The sequence below is a fragment of the Loxodonta africana genome, chromosome 3 (genome assembly GCF_030014295.1).
Source record: "Loxodonta africana isolate mLoxAfr1 chromosome 3, mLoxAfr1.hap2, whole genome shotgun sequence".
Classification (NCBI taxonomy): Eukaryota; Metazoa; Chordata; class Mammalia; order Proboscidea; family Elephantidae; genus Loxodonta; species Loxodonta africana.
In genome coordinates, this window is record NC_087344.1 from 102,272,341 (window position 1) to 102,296,107 (window position 23,767).

Sequence of the window (23,767 nt, forward strand, 5' to 3'; positions counted from 1 at the left end):
GGAAGTTTGAAATCGATTGGAAATTTGGGGGCTGAATTAGTGATCAAAACAAAAATCAAACTGAACCTGTTGCCGTCGAGTCAGTTCCGACTCATAGTGACCCTAGAGGACAGTGTAGAATTGCCCCACAGGGTTTCTAGGGAGTGTCTGGTAGATTCAAACTGCTGACCCTTTGGTTAGCAACTGAACTCTGAATCATTACTGTTAAGTATATAAAAATTAAACAAAATATGAAAATACTAATTTTGGGGAAAATAAAAACTTGTGCAAAAAAAGGAGATGTAATCATAGTATAATAGTTGACGGTATGAATAGCACATATATAAACTTTATGAGTCATAATAAGAAACCAAATATAACCAAACACTGTGATGTGTCAAATATTGGTAGCATGGGGCTTTGGGTGTCTTATCTTTATCTTCCATAATAGGAAGTGATTTAATAATATTGAAAGCTGAAGAAACAAGAAATAGAAAGTAAGAGCACGTTATTTAGAAATAGGAAAGCACATACTCAGAGAAATAGCTAAGAGGGTTGGAAGAAATTGTTTTTAGGGGCTAACAATGAGTTGTTGAGAAGGTTTGTAGCAGAGGACTCATTCATTAATACTTGTAGAATCATTTAGACTTTTAAAATTATATGCATGTATAAATTTGATTTTTTTAAAGGTTGAAATGAAAAGAGATTGTTGGAAATTGTTAGAACTACAGAGGCTTAAGTATATTTAAAGACACGTAGGAAACAAATAGAATTTGAAAGTAATATAAAAGATAGGTGGAAGAGTTTGGCAAGCTGAATTTTCGTCTGTTGGAGTAGGGAGTCAGACATCATAATAATAAATTTCAAAATAGGCATATAATTGTATAATTAGCTTATAGGTCTGGAATTAAAAAGAGAAGACATTCAGTGTGTCTCTAGGGAGTAAGAGTGTTGAATTTTTATTGTGCACTGTACTATTTAATGTTTTATCATGTGCACATAAAAAGGAAGTTAAATATCCTTAAATAAAAAATAATAATAAAAGAACCCAATCAAGAGTACATGGCCCAGACATGCAGTGAGAAAAGAATTTCAAGAATAGCAGTTAACAATAAGGTAGATTAAAACTATGGAAAAGGTCAGTGCAACTGGCTGATAAATGACTATTTTTGAAACAATGGTTTACCTTTTTTCAGAGATAATGGCAAGCAGGAGTGGTTTATTCAATGGGCAAGGTAATCTCGGTGCTTACCTTGCTTACTGGATCATCTGTTGTGAAATTGTTCACTACAGATAGCAAGTAAGCCTGTGCTTACCTTGCTTACTGTGTCATCGCCCCTGTCAGGGATTGTAAATTTGAGAAAAGGCTTTGATTCTGTAGGAAGGTGCTGTGGGGTTGAGAGAGAGACAGATGTCAACCATACCTAGAAGCAGAATTTTTGATGTGGTGAAAAAGTGTGAACCTGTTCACTGCAGATGATCTAGTAAGTGGATAACCTGCCCAGGGTGGCAGGTCAATAAAGAATAAGGCTGTAGCTGAGGGCAAAGGAGAGAGAAGAAAAGGTAGGGGGGATGTTACCCTGGAAAAAGAAGATAAAGAGACATTTTGCAGGGGAGTTTTTTTTTTTTAAAACTGTACTTTAGATGAAAATTTACAGAACTAGCTTCTTATTAAACAATTAGTACACATATTTTGTGACATTGGTTACCAACCCCACGACATGTCAACACTCTCCCTTCTCAACCTTGGGTTCCCTATTACCAGCTTTCCTGTTCTCTCCTGCTTCTAGTCCTTGCCCCTGGGCTTGTGTGCCCCGTGAGTCTCGTTTTGTTTTATGGGCCTGTCTAGTCTTTGGCTGAAGGGTGAACCTCAGGAGTGACTTCACTACTGAGCTAAAAGAGCGTCCGGAGGGCTGCAGGAGAGTTTGTGTCTAATGACTTCTAGGATAATCCTTTACTGAGAAGCATTAAAGAAATGATTTTGAGCAGCAGTTAAAAGGAATTGAGTGAAGTAGTGCTTCTCAAACTGGAGCCTGTTTCGGAATCTCCCGGAGGGCTTGTTAAACACCCTTACTGGGTCCCACCCCAGGAGCTTCTGATTCTGTACAACTGGGGTAGGATCCAAGAATTTGCATTTCTAACAAGTCCCAGGTGTTGCTGGTGCTGCGGTTCAGAGACCACACCTGAGACCCACTGGAGTAGAGCATTATTTCAGGTTGAGTGAAGATTTGCACGTGTTGTTTTCTCTGAGTTGGAATTGACTGAACTGCAACTAATAACAACGTTCCCTATATCTGGAATTCCCTCTCGCCCCACCCTCATTCTTCCTTTATAAATCTTGTGAACTCCTTTCTTTAGAAACTCTCTAACCTAGAAGAGGGAGTGCCTGGAGGTTGGTGTTTCCCTATACTCAAAGCTGACATGGTTCTGTGCCTCTAGCACAGGGCCTGGCCCAGAGAGATGTCTTTTAAGTGTTGGTCACACAGAGTTGGTTGCTAAGCCATGCTGATTAGGTTGAAGGCATGAACTTGCAGAGAAAAAATTGGCACAGTTACCAATTTGCTTCAGAAAAATTCCATTAGGGGAGAAAGGTGGATGGCTTACCCCGAGTTGGGAACTGAAAAGGTGGTAGAGGGTATAGAGCAAGCACATCCAGGCATGCCTGAGTATTGTTAAAGTAATGGTTTGTAAGTAGTTCCTAACCTTGGTTGCACAATGAAATCTCTAATTCCAACACAGTTTTCTGGGTGCCACCAGAAATTGGTCTGAGATGTGACGTGGGCACCAGGATATTTTAAAGCTCCCCAGGTGATTCTGATAGCCAGGGGTAGGAATAACTGCTGTGTGGGTCTGTGCTGAATGGAAGCGAAGTGATGTTGAGGGGTGATAAACTGCAGAAAAGGGCCAAGATCTGAAGGTCTGAAAGTTGAAATATAGGAGAGGTAGGCTTTAGTGTCAGAAAGTCGTGAATTTGCATTCTCCTAGGCGGAAACCCTGGCAGCATAGCGGTTAAGAGCTATGGCTGCTAACCAAAAGGTTAGCAGTTCAAATCCACCAGGCCCTCCTTGGAAACCCTATGGGGCAGTTCCACTCTGTCCTATAGGGTCGCTATGGGTCAGAATCAACTAGATGGCGGCGGGTTTTATTTTGTTTTGGTTTTTTGGACCCTGGTGGTATAGTGGTTAAGAGCTGTGGCTGCTAACCGAAATGTCAGCAGTTCAAGTCTACCAGGTTCTCCTTGGAAACCATATGGGGCAGTTCTACTCTGTCCTAGAAGGTCACTATGAGTCAAAACCAACTCAACAGCAATGGGTTTGGTTTTTTTGGATACTCGACATTAAACTTCAATTTCCTCTAAAATAGGGATCATAGCTCCTTTCTTAGGTTGCTGTAAGGATTAAATGAGGTGTAAAGGACAGTGGTTTGCAAGTGCCAAGCACAAAATAATTGGTATCTTACTGCTTTCATTTAGTAAGCACAAAATAAAAGGTATCTTACTACTTTTGTTATAATAACAAGCTTGAAGCCAGAGAATGCTAAAATTTCTTTTAAAATCTTGGAAGTGGAATGGTTTTCCAGGTGGCATTCATGGTGTGAGCCACTAGATGGCAATGTGGTTAGCAGTTTGCCCTTTCATATTTTACTCCAAATTAAAACATTTGACAATTCAAACAATTTTTTAAATGCACATAAAAATCCACATATTCTGATATTATTAGAATCAGTGCCATTAGAGTCTAAATAGAAACTTTAAGCAGATGCACTTTGCATTTCACTAAGTTACACCAAAAAGCGTGGGACAAGGCAAACTTTTCCTGATTGTTCTTCTGTAATATACCCCCATATTAAGATGACAGCTTTCTCAGGGGTCACCCTAACTTGACAGCCTTCCTGTCTCTTCAGAATGTCTACACCTACAGATCGAGGAATCAGTGCTAAGTGTTCTATTTTGTACTGAAAGATTTGGATCCTATCAAGCCTAAGGGCTAACCTTTTTCCTTCACAGGATCAAAAGCTCAGAAAGGTTCTAAGCAAGGAGCTCAAGCTTTTGTGCACTGTAATAGCCCACTTTTCTGGAAATTTTGACTTCTCAATTCTCCAAAATAATCCCCCAAACACATGTTAGAGGAAAAAGACTCAATCTTAAGCCCATCAAGTCAATTCCAACTATAGCAGTCCTATAGACCCTATAGGACACAGTAGAACTGCCCCATAGGGTTTCCAAGGAGCAGTTGGTGGGTTTGAATTGCTGACCTTTTGGATTAGCAGCCAAACTCTTAACCAGTGTGCAGCCAAGCCTCCTGTTACTTGATTAGAAAGTTTATTAAACAATTATAGAACATGCAATTCCAAATGAATTTAGTTTTGCTTTGAACCCTAATTATTAAACGCCATAGGGAGTCAAAGCTTGAGAGAGAGGGTATCAGATAAGTACCTTCTTAAGGGAAAAGTTTGAGGAAGAAACAATTTGAGACTGAGGGGGGAACCCCACTTGGAGGCGACAACAGAGTTTAAGGGTGAAACCCATTTGGAGGAGGAAACAGGATGGAGGAGCAAGTGCAGTTGGAGGGGTGACAGAGTGAGAGGACAATGCAGATTGAGGGGGAAACGTGCTTATTGGTTTCTCCTCTTCCACTGAAGCCCAGGTCTCAGCCTGTTCCTTAGGCTCAGAGGCCAAGGCTTCTTCCTACCCTTCCTCTGACAAGCTGAGAGGCCTTCCTGTCTTCATATAGAGTTATTTCCTTCTCTTTCTCCAGGTGAGAGGCCACCCCTTCCTCAGGCAGGCAAACAATAAATGTTTGTTAATACAAGGGTTGAAGAGGATGTGGAGAAACAAAGTGCTTTCATTAAACACCTGATTAGAGTTTAAGTTGGCGCAACCACTTGGCAGTTCAGGAAGATCTATTAAATGTAATACATGCATATCCATCACCCGGCAGGTCCAATTCTAGTTACCTACCTTAAAGAACCACTCAAGATGTCTATAGCAGCACTATGTGTAACAATTAGGAGGGCATAAACTTCAACAGGTTCTGAGCCAGGTTAATGGTTTTGAAGGGTCACTGGGGAGGAAGAAAGACATCTAACGCATCTCCCGGTCTCCAGGTATGGAGGAATGAGAGGCAGGTGTGCTGATCTGTTTGCATAAAGCCAAACTTCAGGCTGCAGATCTTAGGACTAGAGCTGGCCCCCACCTGGGTCAGTACTGCAGACACCACAGCTCTTGAACTACACATTCGAGTTCCACAGACCTTAATACCCACCATCTTATTAAGAACTTCAGAGTCCCTCTGTCTTCCCAAGGGGGAATCCTTTTCATTCCCCTCTCCTGTCTCCACTTCAACTCCATGTATTCAAATCTGTCTCCCACCTTGATGTTAGCCACCGTCAAGTCGGTCCCCGACACATGGCAAGCCCATGTTTGTAGAGTAGAACTGCTCCATAGAGTTTTCAAGGCTGTAACCTTTCAGAAGCAGATTGCCAGGTCTGTCTTCTAGTGCATCTCCTGGTGGATTTGAACTGCCAACTTTTCAGCTAGTAGTCAAGCGCTTAACCATTTGCACCACGCAGAGTCTCTGTCTCCCATACAAGATGACATCAACCGTAAGCCTGTTAGAAAACAGAAGCTTTCCTGTTGGTTTCCTCTACTGTCATCCTTATTCTCAGAACATGCTACAGAAGTTTATGCACAGGAGTTCAAAATTTATCGGGGGGAGGGGGCGGAGAGGGAAGGAGAGAGGAAGAGAGGGAAGGAAAAGAAAGAAAGAAATGGGTAAACTTCCCATTATCCTGCTTGCCTTACCCCCTACCCAAAACACACATGGACATCTCCCAGCCTCAACTCCATGTCCTCAGTCTCAGCGTTGATGTGGGGAAAGAGTACTTCATAAGCAGTACTAGCAAGACTCATAGGCTACATCTCATAGAACTTATATGCAGTGGTATACAAACACCCTTAGGAGATCAAATCAGCCCCTTTCACAAGTTAAACCCTGGGAAAGAGTTACTCTCCTGTCTATCAGATTACTCCTCAATCAACTCTAAGACAAGAGAGGTGATGCAGATATTTGGGGCTTGTACTTACCTTGACTTCTTGTGGAAGACCAGATTTATCAGTGGAAATCCTTCACAATTCCCATTCAGCTCCTACAAAATAGGCAAGAGCCTGGACCACTTCAAGGATCTTGGGAGGGTTTCCAGGATTTAATCTTGTCAGTGGTCGGGAGGCCACTTTTATGTCAGAGCCTGGTGTGAGCAAGCCCTTGGGGAGATACGAGTTTTTCTATATGATGGTGCCATGTTGTTGTGTGCTGTTGAGTCAATTCCAACTCATAGCAACGCTAGGGGACAGAGTAGAACCACCCCACACCGTTTCCTAGGTTGTAATCTTTACAGGAGCAGATTGTCAAGTTTTTTCCCCCAGGGAGCCGCTGGTGGGGTTAAACCACCACCCTTTCCAAGTGTTTTTATACTTTGTAGCTGGATAGGGGAGGAAATTGACCTTTACCCAAATAGAACTATGGCTTTGGTTTCACAATTTATATGGCTGATTTCATGGACTCTTGAAAGTATATTCTCTTTCTAAAAGCTAACAAGCTTTCTTCCTAGAACATCAACGGGACATGTGTCTCCCACGCCCCAAAGCCTCTCCTCGAAGCATCCTGGGAAGGAAATTCTCCTCTTCCTGTTGCCAAGCATTTGCAGCCATGACCTCTTGCTCTCTTTGTAGCTGCTTGTTTGGCTCTCTCTGCAGCTCTCCCTCTCCCACTCCATGACTGGACTGTGTGCCCTGTGCTGAGACCCTCACACCAGGCAATTTCCCCGACACCGTGTGTGGTTAAGAGCACAAGATTCTAGACTGAAATTGCATGGATTTGAATCCTGGCCTCACCCCTTACCACCTGTGCGACCTTGGGGAAGTTGTTTAACCTCTGTTTCTGTATCCATAAGATAGGAATAATAATAGTACCTACCTCTTTAGAGACTTAGAAGAATGCCTAGTATAAAGTAAGTGCTCAGTTTATATTCGGTAGTGGTGGTGATGGAGGTGTTATATATTGATTAAATGAGCAAGTAAAGGAAGAAAGGAGCAGGCTGCCGTAAAATCTTGGTATTTGAAGGTGTCTTAGAAAAAATAGTATTTTACTGACTTTCTTCCTCCTAATGGATAATCTGTTTCATGGCCAGCCAATGGTACATGTCCAACTTCCCAGCAAGCAAAGGAATCCCATTCACCACATCCCAAATTGAAAAACGTTGAGTACCGTTTCAATGCCTGCCTTAATGGGGTATGCATGTCTTGAAAATGGTGTCCATTTCTAACTGCTTTAATAGTTAGATTTTTATTTTCTTTAAAAAAAAAAATGTTATCTTCTAGCCTTTATCAGTCTTGGTCTCTTTGTGGAAGTTCAGATAATTAAGTCCCATAATCCCTATTCCTTATAAAGGACTTAAGATTCATTTATTCATTCCGCAGATACTTACAGAGCCATCACTATGTCCCAGCCACATAATAACATTGAACTGAAAAGCAGCAGTCCTTACCCTCATGGGTCCTGTGATCAGGCAGGAAAGACAGCAGTCATACAAATACGTACCGTCACAATTTGTGAAAAATACTTCGAGAATGCTATGGAGAGGAAAACAGGAGAAATTAATTCAAATAGGGTAGTCAAAGAAGGCTTATATATGGGAAGTCACATTTAAGCTGAGGCCAGGCCAACTGAGGGAGGGGAGAATGCTGGAAGTGCAGGAATGTGCCGGGGAAGTGGAAGGAGATAGATGGATTAGAGTGGTAGGCTAGTGGAGGGACCTTTGTACAATTATGGGCTCTGAATTTGATTCAAAGGGAGACCACTGAAAGGGTTAAACAAGATGTACCATTACTGGTTATATATTTGGGAAGAGAATTGGCTGCTGTGAGGAGAAAAGACTAGGAGAAAATAAGGGGAGATTCCAATTAAAAGGCAGTTGGTGAAGATGAACTAAGCTGATCACTATACAGGTAAAAAAATAAACAGATTTGAGAAAAGTGTTTTGGAGGTAGAACCCAGAGGACTGGGTGATGGATTGCATATGGCAGGTGGGAGAGGGAGCTGTCAGGTTGCCTCCAGGCGTCAGGCTGATACTCAGAGGGTAAGCACCTTCTATGGCTAGCATCCGAGCATCCTTTCCAAGTGGACAGTCACCAGCCAGCAATACTGTCAGTATTATGCTGAACAGATTTCTAATATGGGCAGCCAGAGGTGCCATTTACAAAGACGAGGAAAACTAAGGGAAAAGTGAATTGAGGGGAATAGGTGGTTGGATTAAGAGTTTGGATTTGATTAAGAGTTTGATAATATCTCCCTTTGAGATATTAAAATGCAAGTGTCAAGTTGGCAATTTGATATAGCAGACTAGGCTGGGAATTGCCAGCATTCTGTTGGAATTTAAGCCACGGGAATATATGTGCCGTCACCTAGAGCCTGAGTGTGCACGTGGGAAGAGGGCCCAGGACTGAACTGTGAGAGGTGAGCAGAAGAATAGCAAAGATGGAAAAGCGGGCTGGGCAGCAGGAGGTGAGCCAGAAGAGTGTTTGAGTCAGGGAGCTTTGGGCTGGTGGATGGGAACATAAATTGAGATGGAGCGGGTTATAAAGATGTATGTGAAGAATAGGTGAAATTACAGAGATTGTGTATAAAGACAACTCTTAAGATATATTTGCAGTGGAGACAGCAGAGAAAGTTGGCAATAATTGGGGGGCTTTGGTGGCCAGGGGAATCTGTCATTTCTTCAAGTCCTTTATACTAAGTATCCTGCAATTCGTTCCGTCATTCTTCATGTGATGATATTTTCAGAAGATCCTATAATTTATTTTATCATAGCAATGATCTGCCTAGGATAGGATGCTTCACCCAAAATGTGTTCTGACCCAGCCAGGGCAGGCCTGTCACCTTCGTTATTCTAAATACTCCACCTAACAGATGCAGCTTAGCAATTTAGGCAGCCGCGCCCTCTGGTGGCTTAGTCTGAAATTGCAACCAAACCAAGCCCCTTTGCAGTGCTGTCAGGCAGAGTTCCCTCACTCTACTTGTGCAATAAACATTATAACCTAGAAGCAGAACTATTGAACAGAAGCAAGTGGACCCAGGAGCTTTTGAGAAAGAAGCTCTGGTAACTAACTGATAGGGAAGACAACTCCAAGGTAAGCAAACAAGGCAGGCTTTTATGGTTTCCATTTAACAGATGAGGAAGCTGAAACTCACTCAAGCACGGCGTCATTTAAGCAGTGGAAACTGAACTTTAGAACTCCATTCGGACTCCTGATAAGGGCTCTGTACCAGCTATACCAGATTCCTTCTGAATGCTTTGCAGAAGACAAATTTCTGCTTTGCAGAATACAAAGTGCCTAAATGTTTTGCAGAATACAAAGTGCCTCTAAATGTCTTCTCCTATTGTAGTTTTGTTTAGTTCCATCTAAAAGGCAAACTCAGGGAGTCAGAGCTTTTCATTTATTCTTTCATTCAACAAATATTTATTGATTATGTACTATGTTTCAGGCCTTCTTCTATGTGATGGGAATATGGTAATGAACAAAACACGACCTTTCTGCCCTCACGTTCTAGTACGAGGCAGCACACAATAAATAAGATAAATTAGGTAAAATACATACAGTTCCTTAGATAGCAGGAGTGGTAAGCAGGAAAACATAGAAGCAGGGAAACCCAAAAACCCACTGTCGTCAAGTCGATAACAGCTCATAGCTACCCTATATATAGGACCAAGTAGAATTGCCCCATAGAGTTTCCAGGGCTGTAATCTTTACAGAAACAGACTGTCATATCTTTCTCCCACTGAGCAGCTGATGGGTTTGAACTGCCGACCTTTTGATTAGCAGCTGAGAGCTTTAACTACTGTGCCACCAGGACACCTAAAGCAGAGAAAGGGGGGAGATAGGAAGTGTTGGGCTGGAGAGTTGGTGTGGAAATTTTAGAGTGGCTTGGGAGGATGACTTTAGAGTAAAGACCTGAGGGAAGAGAAGGAGCTCGCCGTGGAGATGCTGACTAAAGAGTATTCCAGGCAGAAGGATCAGCAATTGCAACGTGCTGAGGTGGGGATGTGTCTGGTTGCAATAGAGAACTAGCAGAGGCCAGCATGTCTAGAGCAGAGTGAACACAAGGAGAATGTTAGAAGATGAGGCCAGAGAGGTGATGGAACAGATCACATAGGGCTTGTGGTTCGTTCATAGTAAGGAATTCAGCTTGTGTTCTGAGAGAACCGGCTTTCTTTTGCATGGTTTTAAGCAGAGAAATGAAGTAGTCTGCTATATAGTTAACAGGACCATTCTATCTAGCTCAGCCAACAACCCGCTGCTGTCAAGTTAAATCTGGCTCACAGAGACCCTATAGAACAGGAAGAACTGCCCCATAGGGTTTCGAAGGCTATAAATCTTTATAGAAGCAGACTGCCACATCTTTCTCCCTTAGAGTGGCTGGTGGGTTCAAACCACCAACCTTTTAGTTAGTGGCAAAGGGCTTAACCACTATACTACCAGGGCTGCTTCCATTCTAGCTGGTATAGTGCTATAGATTATAGGGTGTGGGGTGAGACCAAAGCAAAAAGACCAGTGAAGAAGCTATTGTAAAACTCAAGGCAAGATATGTTATAGATAGACCAAGAGAATGTTGTAGTTTGTAAGAGAAAGGAGTCAAGGATGACACCAAGATTTTTGCTAAAACTGGGAGAATCAAGTTGTAATTACCTGAGCTGGGAAGGCTACAGCGGCAAAGGTTAGAGAGGGTGGGGCTCAGTTTTGAACATGTAAGGTTTGAGAAACTCTTTAGACATCCAAGTAGAGATACCAAGTTAGTGATGAGTATATGGATCTGGAGTTAGGTTAAAAGGTAGTGCTAGAGATACAGATTGGGAATTTCCAACACATAGGTGGCATTTAATTCATGAGATGAGATAACCAAGGGAATATGTGTAATGGAAAAGATAAGACGTTCAAGGACTGCACCCTGCAGCACTCTGATTGTTAGAAGTTTTGAAGATGTGAAGGAATAGACAGAAAGGTGGAAAGGAAACTAGCAAGAGTATAGAAGCCAAATAAAGAAAACAATTCAAGACAGAGAATAATCCATGTGTCAAATGCTACTGATAGATTGAATAAGGTGAGGACTGAGAAATGACCGTTGGATATAGCATAGTTTCTCTAATTCTCTGCTGACTTTTGATGAATGATTTTGTTCTAACTTTTCCCCCAGGTTGTAGCGGATACCAATATAAGTGCCATAGCAACTCAACTTGAAAGCATGTCTACAGGCTACCATCTTGGTTCACCCACTGCTGAACACCATCTGGAAGACACAGAGTAAGTATTCTGGATGCAAAGTGCCTCTTAAGTGCATTGGCAAAGCTCAGTGAGATCTTTTCCATATCCTAGACTGTACTCTCTAAAGGGGGGGGGAGGGAAAGGCTACATTTCCTTTTCTAATTCCTAGAACACCTCCAAGAAGGCACAAGGGTTTCCTGTTTCTCACGAGGCTTTATTCCATTGTACAAGTTGTTAAAAGGCCATTGTGCAGGGGCTGCATACACACTGTGGTCACTCTGACACATGTCTATGCCTCTTTTCCTAACAAACCATAAATTTATAGCCCAGGCGCACCCTGCTTTATTATGCAAGGAACCATGTTTCCTTAATTTTCTGAGCTAAAATTTTGTTCTTAGATTAAATCTTATTGCTGTACTTGCTAATATTCTTCATTAAAGCCAGTCATTGCAGTTAAAGTAACTCATCAAAGCAATGTCTCTCAAATTAGAATACACATAAGAATAATATAAGGTACACTTTTTAAAATGCCAATTCCCTAGGCCTGCTCTCAGAGATTCTGATTAAGAGGTCTACAGTGGATTCCAGAAATCTGATTTTAACAAGTTCCCTAGGATGATTCTGCTACAGATAGACAGAGGACACAAACTTTGAGAAATGCTGCCTAAATTTATTCCTCATCTACCACCAGCGCCGTAATGGGAATTTGCTCCAAGTGCTTGGTCATTAGTAGGTGCTCAGTAAATGTGTGTTGAACTGAGCTGAATGATTTATTTGAAGAAGCTCAGGATCACAGCCATTCCCAAGTTTTCTCCTGGTAGTTCATCACCTTAAATGATGTCTTTTGAGTTTTTTTCCCTTGAAGTAAGAATGTTAAAGTCACTTTACTTTTTTCTCATTATAAAAGTATCAAATAAAAAAAAAACACCATTAAAATATGACAAATACTTAAAAGTGTAATATTTTCAAGTTACAATACCCTTTCCATTAAAAAAAAAAAGTAGGACTCTTACAGGAAGATAATGGCAGCCTTTTTAGGGCAATACAGACAAGCCGTGTAATCCTGGTTCCTTCGCTGTGCTTCCACAACTCCCCCATCAGTTTGGGAACCACTAGCATAAAAGAATTTAAAAATCACTTCTAATTCCACCACTGTTAATGTCTAGAGATTTTTTTTTTAGTTAGTATTCTATATATGAAAGTAAATTAAAACTAATTGATTGGAAATGTTATAACATTATGAGACACATGGAGGCAAGCTCCATCTGAAGTTGACAGCTGAGGAGTGGCACCACACTCCCCCCAGTCCCCTGAAAACAGGTCTCTAATCGGGAATAGGCAAAATTATGAAGATCTGTAATCTGATTTTAAAAAAAAAAAAGCACTGTTGCCATCAAGTCGATTCCAAATCGTAGTGACCCTATAGGACAGAGTAGAGCTGCTCCATAGGGTTTCAAAGGACCAGCTGGTGGATTCAAACTGCCATCTTTTGCTTAGCAGCCAAACACTTAACCACTGTGCCATCAGGGCTCTACCCTCTAATGATTAGGGCGCCCAAACTCAAAGGAGCCCTGGTGGCACACTGGTTAAGTGCTTGGCTGCTAACTGAAAGGTCGGCAGTTCTAACCCTCAGCTGCTCTTCAGGAGGAAGATGTGGCAGTCTGATCCCATAAAGATTACAGGCTTGGAGACCCTATCCGGCAGTTCTACCCTGTCTTATGGGGTCCCCGTGAGTCAAATTGATTCAACGGCAACCGGTTTGTTTTTCTTGGTTGGGCTAACTCTGAAACAACAGCCTTGGGTAAATGTGTTTGAAAGAGGAAACATGAATCATATTCCTCTCTGAAAGTATTTATATGGCCTCGAAGTGGTGAAAGGTAGCGCCCTTATCCATGAGGTCATTACCATTCAGCCAGAGGTGATAATTCATCATTATTTCAGCAGCTATTTATTGAGCACCTTCCTAAGGCCAGACACTGTACAAGTGCTAGAGCCTGAGGATCCAAAGCACAGGTAATAGCATTGCCCCAGTCTTCAAGCAACTGCCAGAAAGTTTGAAAAATAGACACATAAAGCCATGGTTGTAAAAGAGTCAATAAACATATGACAGCTCTAAGTTCAATGGGAGAGATAAGCATAAGGTCCTGTGGAAACATGGAGGAGGGACATAACTTAGGTGGTGAGCTTGGAGAAGCTAATGCTTAAGTTGACTTTTGAAATAATTGGAATAAGCAGGAGTGGTATTCAAAACAGTTAACAATTTATATGGTGTAGGCATTCAGCAATTAATATGGATGCCTGCAATAAACAACCAGTAAGTACATTAACGAACAACTGGTTTCAGCATGTACCAGCTGAAAATCAACCCTAAAATAAGCCAAAAACCTTGAGCGGGTGGGGGAGGGGAAAAATATTCTAGTCAGACAGGACAGTACATTCAAAGGTTGCTTATATCCCCATTTTGCAAATTTCTCTAAATATGCGACGGGCAGAGCTTTATCAGATGACTCTGCCTCTCAGACATGCATGTTGCAGTAAAACAAGTGATGCCGATAAACCAACGAGAACCTCCTACTACAAATGGGAGGACAGGGTCTGGGATACCAGAGTTCCTTTAGGTTTTTACCCTCTGGACAACAGCCTTTGGGGATAAGAAACTAGCATTAGCTAAGCTTAGGTTAAACTGGTTGAGCCCACATAGGCAATTTAATTTTTAGCCATGTTGTTTCTGAGAGAGAAGACTTCCACACTGAACGAAGCTTTGAAAAACTAAATTAGACATTTGGTCTTCATCTGTTTTGCTTCACTCGGGTTTCTCTCTACTTTTCTGGATTTCAATTCTCATTTCCTACAGTCATGATCCTGAATTTGTGACAAACACAGCGCTTAGTGCTGGGAATACCTGACTTAAGGAGATCGTAGTCTGGTGGCGGAGAAAGAGAGTTAAACGTCTTTAAAGACACTGTGATGGAAGTGTCGTAATGGGAATTTGCACCAAGTACAAAGGGACCACAGAGGAGGATTGGCCGACTCTCCTTGGAAGTCAGGAAAGCATCACATGGGAGATGCGTTTGGAAGAATGAGTTCCCCCCTTTGTGGAAGTAGTGGGGGAGCTGTGGCAAGTGTATTCAGGCAGAAAAGGAGCAGCCATTTACTCAGTTATTGGGCTGCCATAACCTGTTCTGGACAGAAGTCCACCTGAAGACTGACCATCAACCACTAAGCTTACATGATACCCTACTCTCTGTCTCCATGCACATTCTACAAGGGTATAAAAACAGTTTCATTCAGCTTTAAATGGTCAGTTTAAGGTTTCAAAATTATGCATATAGGAGGGTGCTTTGACATTTTCAGCATCATGACTTTATTTTTAATCTGAAAGCAGTGGGTTTTATGAAAGCAAATCCCCTAAAATCTCAAGGATATTTCTCAAGGCCTGGGAAGTTAAAAAATAACTTTCTAGATTGCTCTCTGAGAGTTTGAGTTGATAAATTGACCTTCATAGTTTCACGGTATGAAAGTCTCTCTCAAATCTGTGTTCTTCCATTAAAATGAAATTCCCTCTCAGTACCTCTTCTTCAATTAAATGGCATGCATTGTGTTTTCAGAACACCTCCACCTAAGATTATTACTTTGGAGAAAGGCTCTGAAGGATTGGGGTTTAGTATTGTAGGGGGTTATGGAAGTCCCCATGGAGACCTGCCAATTTATGTCAAGACTATATTTGCAAAGGTATTTCTTTCCTTTTTACTGTACTTTTTTTTTTTTTTTTAATCAAAGCTAGGTGAGATTTAAAAACAGAAGTGTTTTGCTTTACTTTGGATTAAACCTGGATGTGCGCGTGTATGCTTATTTCGTTTGAATATTATAGGAAACTCCAGCACCAACATGAGTGAAAGATGAGTTCTTTTGTGGATTCACAAGGTGTGTACTTTTCTTTGGACCCTATTACGGAAGTAGAGGCTAACCGATTTTTAAGAGGGTCTCCTTTCAGTAACACGGAATAAGGAGAAGCTCTGTGCTCTTTGGAAGTTGGCCTTGGAAATATTGTTCTGGGCTAGACCAGGATTTGGCTTCTTCCTTTAAGAAACGATCTCAGACACTGGAGAGCTGAGGCATAAAGCTTTGTTCAAGCCTCAGATCAGTGTAAGCATTAATGCCTGCCCATCACAGAAAATCTCAAGACACTTGAGTGTAAGACGGTTTCTCTTTTCCAATACTCTGCTAAGTACTTGAGGATCAGCTCAATAGGTTAGACTACGACTGGACAATAGATGTTTTTTAGGAATTAACAATACTACTTCCGACGCATCCTAGTTAATTAGTACACAGGTCATGGGGTCCATTCCTACTGCTGCCTCTGATGGCACCTAGACAAATTATTTTTAACTTCATTGTGGTTTCAAAAATTGGAATTCAAAATTTAGCTATAAATTTGAAGATCTCTGAAAAATATTTAGTATCATTACAACTTTTTTCTTTGTTGGTTTTATCCCAGTCCTTTGTTTATTGATTGATTTCATTGTCTTCTGTTCCTTTATTTTCATAAAGAAATAAAAGTCTTTGTCTTAGTTACCTAGTGCTGCCACAACAGAAATATCACGAGTGGATGGCTTTAACAAAGAGAAATTTATTCTCTCACACTCTCATAGGTTACAAGTCCAAATTCAAGGTGTCAGCTCCAGGGGTAGGTTTTCTCTCTCTGTCAGCTCTGGAGAAAGATTCCTTAAAATCATCAGTCTTCCCCTGGTCGAGGAGCTTCTCAGGTGCAGGGACCCCAGGTTCGAAGGACGCACTCTGCTCCCAATGCTGCTTTCTTGATGGTAGGAGGTGCCCTAGAAACTCTGGTGGCATAATGGTTAAGAGCTACGGCTGCTAACCACAAGATAGGCAGTTTGAATCTACCAGGTGCTCCTTGGAAACTCTATGGGGCAGTTCTACTCTGTCCTATAGGGTCGCTATGAGTTGGTAATCGACTTGAGGGCAGTGGGTTTTGGTTTATGAGGCCCTCCTGTCTCTCTGATTGCTTCTCTCTTTTATATGCCAAGAGATTGCCTCAAGACACAGTCCAATCCTGTAGGTTAAGTCTTGTCTCACTAACACAACTGCAGCCCATCCTCCCTCATTAGCATCATAGAGGCAGGATTTACAATGTATAGGAAAATCACAGGATACCGGGAATCATGGCCTAGCCAAATTGATACACACATTTTTGGGGGGACATAATCCAATCCATGACAGTCTTCAAATGAAAAAATAAGATAAATTCTGTCTCTTTTTAGAAAACTATACTTTTTTTTTTATATATACACATTAAGCACAAGTTTGGCTTTACCTCTGCAGGTCTTAAAAAATGGTCCTAGTCAGGATTTGGCATAATCTCCAAGTCATTTTGCATTTGCTTTTGGAATGCATTAGGCAGCCTCGGATTTCTTCATCAGTTTCTACTTTGCAAGGAGCCCTGGCAGCACAGTGGTTAAGCACTCGGGTGCTAATCAAAAGGTTGGCGGTTGAACCCACCAGCTGTTCTGTGGGAGAAAGATGTGGCAGTCTACTTCTGTAAAGATTTACAGCCTTGGAAACCCTGGGGGGCAGCTCAACTCTGTCCTATAGGGTCACTATGAGTCAGCATCAGCTTGATGGCAATGGGTTTGGTTTGAGTTTTTCTATCTTGCTAGGGTGCCTGTTAAGAAGGTTTGTCATTTCCAAACACTCACTTGTTGAACTGGTTGTAGGCAAAAGGGGAGAGAGAGGGCAGTTCAGAAACCTTCTGGGTAACAGAGATGCCCCAGCTTGGTAATCCCCAAGGTGGGTCCTTCTAAGACACAACTTAAGACCATAAATAGTTGTGATAAGTATTCTTTGCTTTTTGAAAGAGCCGACCATAAAGATAAGAATAGTGGAGAGGCTGCAGAGTTAGCCCCCATGTTTTAACAACTCCTGCCAGACTGCCTTTCCCTCGTAAAATCCCTCCAAGATGTATGTAATCACCAGCTCACTTCATAACACTTCGTGTGAGCTCATCAGCTAGCTGCAGTCCAGAGAGGGGACCAGTTGGCTTGGAAGGTCTTGACCTGGAGCCCAGCGTTCAGCACCGGGCCCCAAGCTGTGACTGTCTCCACATTCACATAGACAGGTGGGATGGGAGGCAGGCCCATTTGTCAGGGCCCCAGAACATGCAGTCCTGGGACAGTGAAATGGCCATGCATTGCTGATGAATTTTGAAAAGAAACTCCATCAAATCATGGTGTGAAAAGAGTAATGGAAATCATGAATGGACTAAAGCTCACACAGAGTGCCCTTTGCAAAGGCCCCCATTGAAAATGCTTATTTAGGAACCACCTAATAATGAATATCCTTATTTTTTGTTCTTTTTTTTTGTTTGTTTGTTTTTAAGGAAAGGTCCTGTTTTGTAAAGTGAGGCACACCTAAAAAAGAAAACAGTATGAATTTTTAAAAAGTTACACACTCTAGCTAATGGCCCATGTGATTCAGTCAGTCTCAATAAAATAATTTTCCAGCACAAACTATTGTTATTATTATTAGGCTAGTCTCTTACAGTTTATTCCAATAGGATTTAGTTTGTCTGGTGATTTTGTCTTTCTTTTTTTAATTTGCTATAGTAAGTCAATATAGCCAAATTAAAAAGTCTTTATAGCGAATCAGTAAACCAAAAACTAGCAAAGGAGTTTTTTTTTAAGGCTGAAATTTTTCGAAAACTAATTCTGATACTGAACTAAAATTGTCCCCATTGGAATTTTGAAGATCTATGAACTTTGTTTTCTCTGTTTCTTTAAACATTCTTAAAAGATGTTTTTCTTTTAGTTTCTGGAGCTCAGATATCCACATGGGTGTGGATTTTTATATGATCTTGCTGGTGTCCTAAGCTTTTTTATTTTCTTTTTAATTTTTATTGTGCTTTAAGTGAAAGTTTACAAATCAAGTCAGACTCTCATACAAAAATTTGTAAACACCTTGCTATATACTCCTAATTGCTCTCCCCCTAATGAGACAGCACACTTCTTCCTGCCTCTATTTCTTTTCATGTCCATTCGGCCAGCCTCTGACCCTCTCTACCCCCTCATCTCCCCTTCAGACTGGAGCTGCCCACATAGCCTCATGATCCAAGAAGCTCATTCTTCACCAGTATCATTGTCTATCCCACAGTCCAGTCCAATCCCTGTCCGAATGGTTCCTTTCTTGGCCTAAGCTTTTTTTAATAGTTTTTTTCTTCAACTAAGACAGTATTTAATATGGCCCTTCGCAGTCCCTTCCTTTCCAGAGGGCAACATGAAGCATCACAAGCACTTGGGGCAGGCAGATGTGGCAAGACTTAGTCCATCTGATTAACAGGTTCTCAGCACCTTCATATTCTTTCAGGTGTTTAGTTGGAAACTTCAGAAACAGGCCTGAGTCTCTTTAGCAGCTGCATCTTTACCATAAGCCAACAAGAGATTGTTCTAAAGACTTTAACAACTCTGAAAATTTAGAGAATAGTTTTCCAGAGCCAAGAAAACTGAAAACTTGAATTTGATTCTCACTTGAGTTTCATTTTGTTGTGCTACTATCTTTATTGAGTAACTACTGTGTCATGCATTTATTCCTTAGGACGAGCCACAAGGTATGTAGTGTACAGGATCCAAGAAGGCTAAGTGGTCAAATTGGGACAAGTAGCAAATGGGGAGAGCCAGAATTCCAAACTAGACAGAGGTCTTCAAGCCATTTATTTCCTCCTCCTTTGTCTACAACGGCCACACTGATAAAGTAGGAGAGTAAATGCTGGGCAGTAAGTAATTATCAAGCCAGCACAGCAATACCTGAACTAGTGTTCGGGTCCTAAACAAAACAAAACAACGAACAGGAAAACCAGCCAGCTTTTGTGTTACCGAAAATGAAAACTTGAGGAGCTTAATATACTTCTTTAAAAACTAAACACAGACATCTGAAATTTACTGAAGCCCTTAAATCTTAGCATGTAAAATATAATAAAATCAGGTTAACCCAGTAATTCTGATTTTATCCATTAGCGTTACTTGTGCACGGACACATTACTTTCTTAAAAGAAAAAGGATTTGAGCAAAGGCTGTGTAATTGCAAGTTGTTTAATTCTGGTACTTTCCTCTCATTGTAGACCTGCCTTTGAGTTTTCTTTATTCAGCCTCCGTACAGAAATTTTACACTTTTCACAGTTCTGAAATTCTAGATAATTCAGCTGCCACCTCTGGCCCTGCCTGCCAGCACAGCTCTGGAGCACTGGTGCCTCTTAGCTCAGTCAAGGACCAGGGACCTGTGGGCCTTAATTTCCCCAGCAGTTCAGCCTCTTTTAGAAGATCTTCTGATACTTACTTTCTAAGAGATTTTAACAGTTACCCCAACAAATGCAGAAAGCCTCCTGCAAGTTATTTCTAAGTTCATTTTCTAGATCCTTACCAGTCTAAAAAAGTTCTATAATCTCATGGCATTTTTACTCAGCTTTAGAATGAAAAAAGCCCAGGTTTCACTTGCTTTGTGCCATTTTGAGGAGCCATGCATGGCTGAGTATATTCTAAAAGTAGCCATTTAGAAACTTATTTAATTGATCAATGATAAAGTTGAAGCTTTTAAATATAATATTGCAAAATTTCAGAGATGCTACCCTTTATATAAATATGTAAAACAGTTTGAGATATAATTCACATGCCATATAATTTACCCATTTAAAAGCTACACTTATTTTTGACAGACCACTACAGTGCTGACAGCTAGTAATACAGTGGAAACCCTTTATAATGGTGGTATTGGCAACAAGACTAACAACATCATGTTCAACTGTTATGTCTATCTCTTTTGTATATTATGCTTGTTTCCATGAGTAATACATGAAATAGCATTCAATTCCATTGAATATTTAAGGTTCTACTTCTATTAAAAGAAATGTGACTGTCAGTATATTTCTACTAATATGATTCGTAGTTACGGTAACTGCTCTTCAACCATTACTACTCAACATAGCCTACGTTCTTCTTAATTTAAAAACATTACCTAGAAATAACATTAATTGGTGGTTTTAAAAGTTTTTCTTTTAATACGAGTACTAGACACAAGTTAGAGGTTATACTAGTATTTGAACATAAATTGCTTCCCCTGGATTAAACTGGAATGTTTCTTGTTTGTAGGGAGCAGCAGCCGATGACGGCCGATTGAAGCGGGGTGATCAGATTTTAGCTGTTAATGGCGAGACTCTGGAAGGTGTTACTCATGAGCAAGCTGTGGCCATTCTAAAACGCCAGAGAGGGACTGTGACTTTAACTGTGCTGTCATGAGCCTCGGCTCCTGATCATGCCATAGATGTTGTTCTTTTAGAATATCCATGGGAAGATGAAATTCTGGGTGCCAATGAAAAGCAACCTACTCAAATTCACCGTCATTCTTACCATCTCATCCTCTCTGCTCAGAGAAATGGCTGGGGTGTCACATGCATTTCCCATATCAACAACCATCTTCCTAATACTTCCCAGCTCTGTTGCCTGTTGGTGAGGTTTAATTTCTAAAACTTGAATGAGCCTTACCTGTTTTGCATTTAACGTCAAAGTTTATCCACCAGCAATAACTGGTTCTGATTATATTTGCCAAAACTGAAGTTCACCCCTCATGCCTTCCGCCCCTCTTTCCCCGTCCCCTACTCATCCGGAGCATTTAACAGCAACTTCAGATCTCATCCAGTCAACAGAAACAAACGTTAAGTGACTTGTCATCTCACTCATGATTTACTTACGCTAATTGTTTCTTCAAGTACGCCAGAAGACATTAGCAGTGTAATTAACTTACCAGTGATCCCCATGATGGAATGCCACAGTCTCCTATGGGAAATTATTGTGCTCTCTTCTGTATGACTTATAACCAAATAAGTCTCAAATCCTTGTCTCTGGATAGATCTTTCTAAGTTAATCATTGGTGATTTTGATGAGTCAATTTGTAGACCATACAATGAAAACACATTATAATCTAAAAATTTGGAAAAGCTTTCTGATTGTTTTCTGAGCTACATAATTGCATACCACTGTGCAAACACACTACATTCTCAACAGGAACAGTTAGCATCCATGTTCCAAATTCTAACAATGCTAAACCGTGTTCAGGTCTAGGAAGTTCACCTAGAGTTAACGGCGCCTAAAGCAGACTTTTTTTTTTTTTAAGCAGACAGGTATCAAAGTATTCCCACCCCTCAGTCTTCAGGTGAGGAGACCAGTACCCAGAACCACACTGCAGAGATCAGCAAGTGTTGCCTCAAGCCAGACAAGGTCTGGGAACTCTTGGCCTTGTACAGAGTCGAGTGACGCATTTGATTATCCTTCCACTTAGTTCCATACCAGCGAATCTAGCGGTACAGACTGCAGGAACCTAGATGAAGCAAATTGTTTTGCCACTAAGTGACTAAGCAAACAAACTTGGACTTGGGATCTGTGGTGAAAATGCTTGGCTAATGTTTCCTGGTCTCCGAGGAGGCTCCCATTTGCTGAAGTTTCGCATGCTGAGAAAGCAAATACAGCAGAAAATGTAACAGCGCCTTTAAAGTTGATTGTAGGCATTTCTATTCAGGTAGTAGCAGGAGAAAGGAGGCAGTGCTTACCAGTGACAGTTTTAGGATACTCTAAAAAAAAAATGTACCATGAAGGATGAGTACAAGGGTCAATAATAGAAGTAGTTCAGCATTATTTAAAACACAATGCTGCAAATGGTTCACGGTAATTATCAAAATTTAATGGGCTCTAATTTAAAATGTTATTTAATAAGTGTAGATGTTAACTGAGAATTCTCTTTGAGTAGATGTAATCACAAAGTGCATTAACTCTTGTTGGAATATTTTTTGGCTATTCCAAAGTGTAGAGTGCCTGAATTTTATGTTGAAAATGTCTTTAAATGACTGGTATTAAGTTTTCTGAAATTACACATGGCTTTTGAAATGTCTCGTGTATCCAAACCCTGGTGCCATAGTGGTTAAGTGCTGTGGCTGCTAACCAAAAGGCCAGCAGTTTGAATGCACCAGGTGCTCCTTGGAAACTCTATGGGGCAGTTCTACTCTGTCCTACAGGGTCACTATGAGTTGGAATCAACTCGACGGCAATGGGTACGGGTTTTCATATATCCAATTCTAATGGATCCAAGATACGCAGTGCTGTTAGGATCTGGCCTTCAGTGCATGAGAAGCTACCAACCTCTGAACTTTCCTGTGTTAACTGCATCTGCAAGAACTCCTCAGGCAGCCAAGAAGAAATGAAGCCCAAATAAAACTTGCAAATGCAACTTTATATTTACACACATACGTATATATATAACACACTTTAGAAATGTGATTCTGCTTGATTTTGATGGAATGGCCATTAAATACACATTTTGAAATAATGCATGGTGGTTGTGTTTCATTACACAGTGTCCTTTTAAGTCAAGTCTATTGATAAAGGAATTGCAATGCCTTATAGTCCTTGCAGCAGTTAATTGGTGGAAAAAGTGTTTCCCAGAACTGGTACTAGTTCTGTCTCTGCTGGCATGACTAGTTATTGCCTTGCTCTCCCCACCCCCCCAAAAAAGTGTATCCTAACTAGTGACAAGCTGAGAGGACGTGAGGATGGGAATTTGTGAAAGGAGTAGTTCTCATAGCCACACGTGTTCTTTTGGCCTCTTCATCTTTAACAACATTCGCTGTAGTAATGATATCATTAATGTGAGTTAGCATGAGAGAGGAATAAACCTGGGGAAGTAAAGCTGCTGAATATGTGTGTGTAGATGTTTCCAAAGAATCTAAATAAACATAATTACCTGAGGAGGAATCGAGAAGGAGCCCTGTGGCACAGCAGTTAAGTGCTCAGCTGCTAACAGAAAGGTCAGAGTTTAGAACTTACCGTCTGCTCTGCGGGAGAAAGGTGTGGCAGGCTGCTTCCATAAAGATTTACAGCCTTGGAAACCCTATGGGCCAGTTCTTTCTACTCTGTCCTATATGGTAGCTATGTGCTGAAATCAACTCAACAGCAATATGTTTGGCTTTTTTTATTTTTGGAAGGAGGGCCCAATAGCTGGAGAAGGACATCATGCTTGGTAGAGGGTTAGCAAAAACAGAGGGAGACTGTGAATGAGATGTATTGACACAGTTCTGGAAGCACTTACAGAAGCACTGTAAGAATAAGCTCCTTGGTTTCTCCCAGTTGCTGGAATTAGCAGCCCATTTCTTTCCCCCCTTCCCACAGCCAGATCTGCCCGGGTGACCTAGGGAGGAGGATACCCCTTTCAGGAATACAGGTTATCAGGATCAGAACTACCACCATCTTTTCTTTAGAGATCAAGCAACATTGCCTTTTTTTACAGCACTGGTTTTCAAACTTTAAAAAGTGTGATGGTTAAGGTTATGTGTCAACTTGGCTAGGCCATGATTCTCAGTGGCTTGGCAGATATTATGGAATCATCCTCCATTTTGTGATCTGATGTGAGCAGCCAATC

General features: G+C 41.1%; 1 protein-coding gene across 2 annotated transcripts in view; it reads left to right on the plus strand.

Moving 5' to 3' along the window:
- PATJ (PATJ crumbs cell polarity complex component) overlaps positions 1-22,649 on the plus strand; it is a 415,355-nt gene extending 392,706 nt beyond the window's left edge. The window contains exons 43-45 of one of the 2 annotated variants that reach the window (XM_010591221.3): positions 11,229-11,335; positions 14,905-15,028; positions 20,452-22,649. In XM_010591221.3, coding sequence (XP_010589523.1) covers positions 11,229-11,335; positions 14,905-15,028; positions 20,452-20,598 — 378 coding nt within the window. In that variant the 3' untranslated portion in view covers positions 20,599-22,649. The remainder of the gene's footprint in view (positions 1-11,228; positions 11,336-14,904; positions 15,029-20,451) is intronic. The other variant, XM_010591223.3, reaches the window with a different exon arrangement.
- The last annotated feature ends 1,118 nt before the right edge of the window (positions 22,650-23,767 follow it).